Source organism: Ixodes scapularis, unplaced genomic scaffold (assembly GCF_016920785.2).
Source record: "Ixodes scapularis isolate PalLabHiFi unplaced genomic scaffold, ASM1692078v2 PGA_scaffold3__209_contigs__length_174095766, whole genome shotgun sequence".
In the NCBI taxonomy this organism is placed as follows: domain Eukaryota; kingdom Metazoa; phylum Arthropoda; class Arachnida; order Ixodida; family Ixodidae; genus Ixodes; species Ixodes scapularis.
In genome coordinates, this window is record NW_024609868.1 from 159,014,246 (window position 1) to 159,025,527 (window position 11,282).

The 11,282-nt window shown below is 46.8% G+C and overlaps 2 protein-coding genes across 4 annotated transcripts in view; both read right to left on the reverse strand.

Moving 5' to 3' along the window:
• The window catches only part of LOC115309576, a 35,152-nt gene extending 28,382 nt beyond the window's left edge, over window positions 1-6,770 (reverse strand). For all 3 annotated transcript variants that reach the window (XM_042292650.1, XM_040210901.3, XM_040210906.3), the window contains exon 1: window positions 6,657-6,770. The gene's annotated coding sequence lies outside the window, so the exon portion shown is untranslated. The remainder of the gene's footprint in view (window positions 1-6,656) is intronic.
• On the reverse strand, window positions 658-6,389 carry LOC115312627. The gene is given in 8 exon segments (XM_042292942.1): window positions 658-1,312; window positions 1,847-1,955; window positions 2,038-2,226; window positions 2,294-3,175; window positions 3,488-4,084; window positions 5,687-5,769; window positions 5,771-5,908; window positions 6,031-6,389. Coding segments are annotated over 8 exon segments (2,397 nt in total). The 5' UTR covers window positions 6,300-6,389; the 3' UTR covers window positions 658-1,182.
• Window positions 6,771-11,282: the final 4,512 nt, after the last annotated feature.

Sequence of the window (11,282 nt, forward strand, 5' to 3'; positions counted from 1 at the left end):
TATACGCACTCCGGAGTGCGGCTCGACGGGAAATGGCTATACGCACTCCCCCATATAGATGGATGGATGAATACCTCTTAAGCCTGAACCGGGCGGCGGCTTGCGTCACCTAGCGGTGGCGCCGACGGAATGGACCTATTTTCATGAGCTTGCGCCATCTAGCGGTAAATTCTAAAACCGATGTCGCACAACACAGGATACACTCTCTGCTGCCGACTTCGTCATGTACTTCTACTCGATCGCCCACGAACGGCAAACTATACTCGACGTCAACTCTTTTGCGCTACGCTGGTAAGGCTACAGGACCGAGCGGTGCGTGGCTATACCAGCTATACTCAGTTTCCCTTTAACTGCGAGCACTGCAGAAGCTGCAAGAGCGACCTCCGTGATTTCAACGAGCGCTCTCGCGCAGTGCACGCGTCGTTCAGGGCAGCGGGCTCGCGCTTGTAGGTACGGTTGCACTCGGACGTATGCCCGCATGCCACAACCGATTTTGAGGAAGGGGAATGGGAGTGATGTTAGTACAAAAATGAGGACGCCGAGTATAAATTAAGCTACTCCAACAAACGACAGCATTTGGAGAGCAGGCACGATCGTCCTAAAGATGCTTCTTCTAACGCGCCCGTTTGGATATTTTCGTGTTAAGCTCGACAGTATTTGGAGAGCAGGCACGATCGTCCTAAAGATGCTTCTTCTAACGCGCCCGTTTGGATATTTCCGTGTTAGGTTTTTCTTTCATTTTCTTAACAAGTACGTCAACATGCTAGTCTAAATTTCGATACAGACTGAGCCGGGTCATTCCATCGGAGTTGCTATTTAGGATAAGGATGTCCATGCTAAACTAAACAAGACTCTTAATATAGCAACTAAGGCACGGGCGTAAGAGCATAACTGTACCATTGTAAAATTTCAGGGCCCCAGAGCACCGAAAGAGGAGCGGGGGGTTACGAGTTTGATCTGATAAGGCCGGTTTGGTGTTCGTTTCGAGTGAGTGCACCGGAAGTGTACAGGGCCCGTTTCCTACGATATATTTTTGCATAATTAGTTTATGTATTTTGTACTTCAATCACACAAAAGAAAGAAGCTGAAAATTTATATCCTTGGTAAATCCAAAACCAGTATAGTGTGGCCTTTTAAAACATGAGGCGATGCAGGGACACATTACAACATTTATAGGGTTTATTAATTAAAAAGTTGGCCACTGCCAACAAGCCCCCAGGCTGCACCACGGACTGCCTTTACAGCCTTTTTTTTGCACCGCAGACAGTACCACTGCTTTTGGACATCTTGCCGGGTTACTGCAGCACAAGACCTGCAATATGGGAGAATGAGTGCACAGCGCAGTTTAATAAAATTGCAAATCAAGCAAAAAAGGGGAACTAATTGTATAGCCTACAATAGCCTGGTGCATATATTTTCCCTCTCATGCTCATGCAACTGTGAGAAAGGTACCCCGTAGTCGCTATTTTAAAGGGTGTTTAAAACAGGCCAGTCTAAATAACCTTGTTGCGACTATATTTTATATCTCGACTCTTTCCGTAGTCGGTGACAGGTTAAGAAGTGAGGGCGACGGGAGAAAGGACGAGCACTAGGAGGGCTGGAGGAGAGAGGAAACCTCCTCTTCAGCCTTGTTCCTAAGCTCTCGATTCTTAACTTATCAGCAATTATAATGTAATAAAATAATTTGAAAGGAGCATGTTCATCCTTGCTGAAAGAAAACGGCATAATTAAGGGGGGCACACCTTTCCTAGGATCCAGAGGGATATGGTTAGGACAGCATGAAATACAGACTGCACACTAAAGAACCGTACCGGGTAAAGTGGCAAGTAAATAAAGATGCCCTCACCAGTGAAACCACTCTAAACATTGCTCACAGCAGACCATCTTCAGCTCTCCATCATCTTTTTCCTTGCAAAGACTACAAATCCACAGTTCATTGCTCTTCTTTGCAGCAACTGTGAGAAGAGCAATTGCTGTTCAAAGCTTAAGCAGAACACACAAGTATGATACCATGGAAGAAATTATGACAATGCATACCTGAGGAAGTCAAGAGGGACCATGCATCTGGGGTGAAGTATTTCCTGAGCCTTGGTAGGGAAACCCTGCAGTCTAGCAGAGCACTGGGCAGGGCTTCCGGCCGAACTTCCACATCAGTCTCCTCCAGGAGGTATGACCCATCCAGCACACGTTGACAGAGGCGCTTGTCAATAAATCCAGCCAAGAGCACTGGAAAGATAAAATGCAAAACAGAGTTCAGAAAAGATTAATACCACAAAGTGGTTTTTTCTCTTACATTTTCCTTTCGCCTTTTCAGACAGATGCTTGAATGGCACAGGCCCGTCTTCATCCAGTTCTCTTGCTCGCTTCAGTCTGTTATGTGGCACTCTCTTTGATGGACGTCCTCGGCTCTTCACCTCGGGGAGTTTGAACTGATAGGTGACAGTGCACCCTTAGCTAGCACTGCTTGGTGTGTCACTATCTGGAACTGTTACATTGCTTCTGCTGCTCGCACATCCAGTGGCCACATTGACTTGTTCCTGATCAGTTTCCTCCTGTTGATTGATTTTAGACACGATGGCTGGACGGACATCTTGTGTGGCGACATTTTCTGCTACTTCAACATCTTCATGGGAAACTCTCGACGTTACATCCTCTCTCCTCAACCAAGAGGCATTCAGAGACTCGAGCAACGCTAGGCGTGTTGCAAAGACGTCTGGCTGGCAGTAAGCCAAGTTGTCTGCGACAGCTCGAAGTGTTCGCATTGCATAGTTGAATTTCTGGTTCCGGTTCATCTTCTCAAAGGAGGACCCTGGCATAGATAGTATTCTTGGTTCTTCGTAACTGCTAGCTTCAGGGTTGCTTTTCACAGAATTGCCGAGGAACTCCAGTTGGCACGACATGAACCAGCGCTTGTGAACTGCCTTTTCAAAGGATGGTTTTAGATCGAACTTCACACAGACGGCGAGGAAATGTCGACGAAGTAGTCCCATTTTGGCGTATGTGGTACAGCTGCACGACTGATTCTGAAACGAAACTTTATGGCAGAAGTCGGAGCAACTGGATGAAAGAGCATAGGTTTTAATTTGTGGAGGATCGTCTCTTGTCTTGGCCAGCTCGTCGCTTACCAACTTGCAGGCGTACGGTGTAAGCACTTTTGAGCACTGCTTTTGTACATCTTAGGATGCTTCGTAAGAACAAAACTCGGAAGTCTTTAAGAGCATGGTCTTGTGACGAACCTCGTAAAGTATGCTACTTGACAACTTCATTAGTCCCCGCAGCGCTTCGTGGAGTTTTGACGTTGAGGACAACACATGTTTTATCCGGGCGTTGTGCGATTCAACGCGGTTTGTAGTGTTGTTGCCGCCCGTGAATTCACGGTCACAGAGGTGCCTAACCCACATTTGAGGAATGCTGCCCCAGTTTTTAGAGAAATAGCTGGAAACATCCGCACTTGCAAACCTCTAAAACTCGGCCTTCGCTTCCTAGAAATTGTCTGGAGTAGGAGGGTGCAACATCTCACCAAAGCAGCTCGACAGACGTTCTCGCTCATCTGATGACTTGGCAAGTTGTCCAACTGCAGCTCTGAATGCTTTGAACTCATGAAACTGACATTGCTGGACTGCTGGTGTACTCGGGAATGTCGTTCTGACGGCATTGATTTTAGTAAAATCCTTGTCCACGAGTACCACCTTTGTGTTTGCTGTTGCCGGGTTTTCTTGTACAAATAGCTCCAAAAGGCGCGTAACGACATGCTGCTGTTCAGACGAGACAAAAGCATATGCCACGACATGGCTACAGCCCGCACCATCTTGAACCATCAATACGAAGAAGGGCATTCGGAGTTTGTTTGTGCGATACGTGGCATCAAGGAGAACCACCTCCGGGAAACAGTCAAATGCTTGCTGCATGTGAGGTGTTTGAACGAACAGTATTTGAAGTTCCTTGTTCTCGTCGGTTATGATAAGCACGTTGGCATCATAAGTCATTTTGCACTGGCTCACCTCCTTTAAGAGCATATTCGCTTCGTCTTGTCTGTAAGTCTCTTGCCTCAGATTATAGAGGACTTTTGCGATTACTGCTTTTCCTGCACATAGAGGGTCGGTCCCAAAACTTCCCGGAATGATTTTTTGTGGTCGGCGACGCCGCCTGGCGGGGTGGGGCTTCAGGTGGAGACGTTAGTGGGGGATATAAGCTTCGAAACGAGACCGGTCTCAGTTGTCTGCTATCAGTTGCTGAGGCAGGTCACGCTCCGCGCAGAGGCATCTACAGCACCCTCGTCGAGAGGAAAAATGGACCAGTTTTTGGAGCAATGTTATGCAATCAAGTTTTGTGTGCAACTAGGTAAAAACAGGGCGGAGACGCTCGAAATGCTTCGGAAAGCCTACGGCGACGACGCGATGAGAAAAAGCCAAACTTTCATGTGGGACAAGAGGTTCCGGGAAGGTCGGGAGTCCGTCAACGACGACGACCGCTCGGGACGCCCGTCGACATCACAAACGGATGACTCGGTGCAAAAAGTGCGTCACGTTTTGGACAAGGACCGCCGATTAAGCGTTCGAATGGTCGCAGATGAGTGTGTAATACCCAAAACAATCGTTCATCGCATTTTAACAGAGGATCTCCAAATGAGGAAAGTCTGCGCGAAAATGGTGCCAAAGGTCCTGACGAGTGAGATGAAGGAAGAGCGTTTGTTGAAGTGTCAGGAATTGCACGAACGCTTCGAAACAGACCCAGAATTTTTGGACAGAGTGATCACAGGGGATGAGACGTGGATTTTCGAGTACGATCCCGAATCAAAGCGTCAGAGCAGCGAGTGGCACACCACGGAGTCTCCTCGCCCGAAAAAAGCAAGGATGAGCAAATCGCGAATCAAGGCAATGCTCATTGTGTTTTTGACAAAAAAGGTGTGGTTCACAGTGAATTCGTGCCACAGGGACAAACAGTCAACAAGGAGTTTCACTGTGAAGTGCTCAAACGGTTGCGAAACAGGGTTCGACGAGTCCGAAAAGAAATTTGCGACAACTGGATCTTGCACCATGACAATGCGTCAAGCCACACCGCGCTCATTGTCTCCGAGTTGCTGGCCAAAATGTGTGTGCCAACGCTGCCCCAGCCACCGTACAGCCCCGATCTGGCACCACCGGACTTCTTTTTATTCCCAAGAATCAAAAGAACCCTGAAAGGAACTCGGCATGGGACGCTGGAGACGGTAAAAGCAGCTGCGACGACCTCACTGAAGGAGGTTCCTGTTGACGGCTTCCAGGGCGCCTTCAGTGATTGGGTTCAGCGTTGGCAACAGTGCATCGAAGCAGGGGGAGATTACTTTGAAAAGTTCTGAAAAGATTGTAAACTGATATTGAATAGATGATTTATAAAAAAAAACAATTCCGGGAACTTTTGGGACAGACCCTATACAAACAAAGAGAATGACGATCAGGCGAGTGATTTCCCTACACCCCCCCAAGGGGGGTCTACACACCCGCTTGTTCTTTTTTGAAGGCACCCCTTTAATTCACAACGACTCCTGTATTCTCAATGCGACCCCCTAACCCCCCCCCCCCCCCTCAAAAAAAAAATAAATAAATAAATAAAGGACTCTTTCTTTTTAAATTTCAATTTCTGGGGAAACCCCTGGATCAGGCACACAAGAACATCTACTGAAAGAAAAACATGAACTATCACCTACCACTTCGTTCTTTGAGCTTCTCCACGATGAGACTGGGAAGCACATTCAGCTCCATCAACGGCTTCACAAAGTCGACCTCTTCGGCACTCGGGGTACGTCCGGAAGGTTTCGTAGCTTACTTCGTGGTTGTGTTCCATTTTCAGCTCCGTGATCTCCCGCTGTTGGGCGCCGCTACGTCGCGCCGCTACGACAGCTTTTGCCGGGCAGTCTTTTTTCATCGCCCTAAACAGAAACCAAAAATACAACAGCGTGTCAGCTCCACAAGTCCCCGCCAGCACATCGTGATCCAAAAGAGCGGCCCTGCAGAAAGATCTAGGGCACATGTTATGACACTGAGTGCTTACCTTTGGTGCGGACGGATTCCTGTCCCCGTGGTTCTTGTAGTACTACCGTGCTTGCAAGCGTATATCACGTTGGCGAACTTTAGTTTCTGATCGAGCGGGGTCAGGCCAGGCGAACGGCGCGCGTTCACCAAGCCAACAGTCTTACTTCTTTTTATGACGAAAAGAGTGTTCGTCGTCACTTGGAAGTCCCTGAATGCTCGGTCAAATTCTGCGAAGCTGTTAAACTTCGCGCCGACGTGGATCTCAGCACGCTCGGGATGGACCGCCATAGCTGACGCGCCTACGTGTAGTAGTGGCGGCACGATGACTGACGATGACGCACACGCTCGGGCTGGCCGATCTCGACTGCCCGTGCCCACCACTAGATGGCGCGAGCTCCCAGCGGAGTGCGTATAGCCATTTCCCGTCGAGCCGCACTCCGGAGTGCGTATAGCTTTACTCTTGAGGAAAAGCGCGAGGAGATGCATGCTCGCCAAGGGAAAATAGCTCTCAGAATACATTTCTCGAACGCGATTAGGCAAAGGCAGGTAAGGAAACAAACCAAGGAGATGCTTGAACGGAAGCTTAGGTTCACGACCAACTCTAGAGTTGCTCGTGCTTAGGAGGACAGAGAAAAAAAGGCTTACCTTCGAGAAGCACCGAGGAATGAGCCTATTGAGCTGTGCCCACAACCCTCCAGGGCTGTTCATTCCTGCTCGCGTTGTGCCTCGCCACTTATTAGTCGCAAATTCCATTCTCGGACGCGGCATATCGGATCGATATGAGTTCTACGTAAAAATAAAAGACCCACCAAACCGCAACAAAGTTTGGGCGGTTTCGACGCAAATGAAGTTCAGACTAGATTGGATTGGCTTGTAAACGACTGTTTCGACGTGCATAATAAATGCGGAAATAAAAATTTAACGTAACATTATTAGTAAAACAGTGGTGAAACAAAACAATAAAACGTTTTAACAAACTTAAAAAAACAAAACAAATGTATTAAAATAAAAGTTTTATATGCGATACGAAACTTCGCTTAGTCGCACAACTACGACGGGATTTCAGTTTCGGTTTGGGATCGGAGGCTGCGTATTTTCGACACCGATTGGATGTCCAGGGGGCGTGGACAATGACGTCACGGATGAAAACGTCAACAACACGTTTTCTTTGGATGCCGCTGACTGCATTTTGAAATGTCGGTCGCTCGGCGTTGTTGTGGCCGGACCAAATTGCTTTTTTGGTCCGCGGGCCGCGCATCACGTGATCTTACGTCACCGGTTTTCGAGGTCCGCCGGTGGTCCGCGCCCCGCGCTTCTGAGAAATGCCAAGCTACTTTTCTCGCCCGGACCTTGGCGGCGGACCGCGGCGTTTTTAGTATAATTGAAGCGCTAAGTCTGGCAACAAGCTGACTTTTGTTGTTTGGATTGGAATCCAAATCTAAAGTCGTTTTCTTTTGGCGCCAACTGTGGAAGACGAAGAAGACGAACCTTTTGTTGTGCGACGATGCAACTTTTTACTTCATCGCGCTCATGGAGCAATTCCCCGCTCCGTGGGACAATAGTCGCGACGACTACCCAAATAATCATCTAAAGATGTCCCCATGCCTTTTTCGGTTCACTTAAGTCGTCCTCGTCCTCAATATTCAACGCCAGGGCCACCGCGGCCAAACGTCTCTTTCGTTCAACCTCCATCTTGGCTCCTTACAAATAGCCTCAAAGCAGCTCGCTGCATGCGTTTGGCGGAGCTGTGAGGTCGAGGGTTAGACCCGACCGTTCACTCTGTCGTCTGCTCTTTTGGTCCGCCGTGTGGATGCTCATTGCAGCCCGGCGGCCGCAGGCCGTGCATCACGTGATCAATCGGTCCGCGGCCCGGTCCGTCGTGTGGATACACCTTAACCGGTAACGTAAAATCACGTGATGCGCGGCCCGCGGACCAAAACAGCAATTTGGTTCGCCGTGTCGATACACCTTTATCAACATTGCCGCCTGTACTCGTCGCGTTCTTAGGAACATCAAAATAAGCGTTCTCTATTTTCAAACTTCGCCCGGTGCCGTCCGTTACTCCTGTTCCAAATGAAGATTACGTGTACCGGAGGCGACAGAGCCCAGCCGCAGTAATTTTGTATGCATTTTTCTGGAGCTGTACTTGTGTGCAGCACGGCGGATTATCACCCTTGGATAGAATAGCTGCGAAGGCCGTGCAAGCGGCGAGCGAGTAACCTTGACTGGCATGACTGCACCCGCTGCAGGAGCGCTCGTGGCGCGCGATCCAAAGCAACGAGCTCGCGCTTTTAGCACTGTCGTCGATAGCATTTTTTTTCAGTGTTAGTCGTAAAAAAGAAGGTATAAGGTTTAAAAGTGCAAACAGACAGGGACAATAGAAAATAACACAAACGACAGGGACCCTGTCCCTGTCGTTTGTGTTAGTTTCTATTGTCCCTGTCTGTTTGCGCTTTTAAACCTTATACCTACCATGGACCAACTAGCCCAAACCAAAGTTGTAATGAGTAAAAAAGAAATGTCCTAGATATCGCCAAATATCCCAACAAAACAAAATGTTCGAAAAAAAAAAAAAAAGAAAGACGGCCTCCACTGCGGATCGAACCCACGACCGCGCGGACGTCAGGCAGGCATGTTAACCGCTAAGCCACGCTACAAGTTTTGAAATCACATTTTGACAATTCGTTTTTTACGAGACTTTCGGACGGCACTTAACGCGGAGTGACTCCTTGACTCCGCGGCCGCTACTGCTACGGGGCCGCCAATACACGGCTTTGGGGGCCGCAAGGACCGCGCAGCAGAGGTTGGTTACCCTGTTTCTCCACGGGGTGCGGTGTCGTCGGTGCCGAGAACCGCTCCGATTGCAAACCGAAACTTAAAAACCCGTCGAATTTGTGCGGTTTTCAGAAAATCATAAAATACCTCGCGCGCCTTCTATCGTTCTGCAATTTGTTAATTCAGTGTTTCTAAATGATTCTCATCAAGATTCTAATTGAAACCATGCCCATAAACGAATATTTAAAAAAATTAATTACGTGAAAATAATTAACAACTTAATTATCCCGAACTTTAACAATTTCCCTATATAGGCCCCTGGCCTAGGACCGAGACGACACAAGCCTTTTTTCTGTTACGATGCGTTGTTTTCGCAATGGTCGAATTTGTCCACCTTTCGTGAAACATCCTGTATATGGGTGGTTTCATCTCAAATCACGCTAGAAAAAATGTTGGGTCTTCAAAAAATTCTGGAAAAAATATATGTTGTGGGCTAATTCTTCATTAGGACGAAATGGGAAGCGGTTTTGAAGAAAAAAAATTTGTTCTCGAGTTATTATATTTCATTTGGACGAAAGCGGATTCTTAGATTTTGCCGATTGTCAAAGGTCGCATATTCGAGATTCCCTCTACGCTCATATATGGGCCGCACAGTTATCAAACTTTTTTACTTGTTTTACACTTTAGGTAAAATTTCTTAATTACAACTGAAAAAAATATTTTTTAATATATCGTAAAATAAAAATGATCAAATCTAGTCCCTTTGACAAATATTTGCCGAACTTCAGTGATCATAATTTTCGTTTTGTTCAACGTTTTGGCATAAACAGCACATCAAACGAAAGCTTAAGACATTTACTTTTTCGGAAAAATATAATCGGTATTGTCAATCAGGTGTAATACAGTGAAACAAACCTCTGAAGAAAAAAGGATCGCTAAAAGTACAATATTCAAAGTCAATTTTCCCAAAAAAAACATTTTTATTTTTTTTTTAATTTTGTGTACGGAAACCTTTTAACATAGTCTTGAAACGTTGATAAAAATTAGAGTGGGTATTTTGTTTTTTGATGCAACGCCATGCGTTTAAAAACATAATATTTTCCACTCTGCTATGCTTGACAATCTGGAACGTTACTGATTGTTTTACACGGCTATATAATATTTGATGACATCTGACCTATTGTATTTACGTCTTCGTAGCAGAAAGGACACGTAAGCAGTGTGTTGTGTCTATGTGTGTCACGCAGAACATAACTTGGTAAACTAAACACAGCATACGCGTATTGCGTGTTTCGGCAACCTTATTGTGCACGTCTCCACATATCTAGACAAAAAAAAAAGCGTTTCCAAGCTATCTTTATATTTCACCTCGTTATAAGCATCACTATTTAAGTAGTAGTAATCTAATTGGGTTGTTTTTAAGTAGTGAGGTTTCATGTTGATTATAAGAATTCGAGTGATGATTATGTTCGCGATTACATGACACCAAAAGAGTCTGCATTATCAGGAAGAGAAACGGCTTAAAGCCTTCACACACATGCATCCTATCCTCAACGGATTCACGTGCGTCTATGGGCTCCTTGCACTGACGTCACATCGCATACTTTTGAACACCAAGTAAAAGGAGGAGAGGGAAGCTGCTTTTGTGAGAATTTTGAGTGACAGGTTAATCTTCTATAATCTTCTGGGGGGAGAATAGCGACGCCTGTGCTTATCCGCGATGCAAAAAGGAGAATCCTGATAAGAGGGGAGCTCCTTCTTTCCCTTTTCTCTGGAGGGCATCGGCCTAAGCCGACAGTGCGGCGGAAGCTATGTGTTCGCCGGACCAATTAATGGCATGCCTCTTATCGCTTGACCTCGCGCTCGGCGCGTGAGTACACGGAGGAGGGGATCATCAGGCGGTGCAAGGCCGACAGTTGACTGCCCCAACAAGCATGCAGCTTCCACCGCACTGTCAGCTTACGGGTGAACGGAGTATAGCCAACGTATTCGTAGCGTCTAGCGGGGTTCACAACGCCTCACTCCGGCGACGCTTCGAGGTCGACGCCTTTGAGCGCGCCTCGGCGACCTTCCCCTCTCAATGTCTCCGAGGGGAGCGGCCGCTAGACCTTGACGTTTGCTTAAAATCAGAGCTGGCAGTAATGTAATTACTGTAATGAAATTACAGTAATTTAATTACTTGTTCCAGTAATTAGTAATGTAATTCATTACTTTTTGTAGCAGGTAATGTAGTAATGTAATGAATTACTCCAGCGGCGGTAATTGTAATTAAATTACCTAATTACTTTTTCGCACCAGGCATATTTTTTTGTGCCCACAATACACAAGAGCGCTTTTTTTTACTTTACTTTTTCTTTTTCCTCTACACCTTTCCAAAAAAACGCTCTTTGGTCGCCGCTATGTTGCTGATGCTAATGCGGCTGGTGCGACTCTCGCGCCCGCTATCAGCTAGACATTTTCTGCCACTCTCTTGAACTGTAAAAACCCACTCAGCGC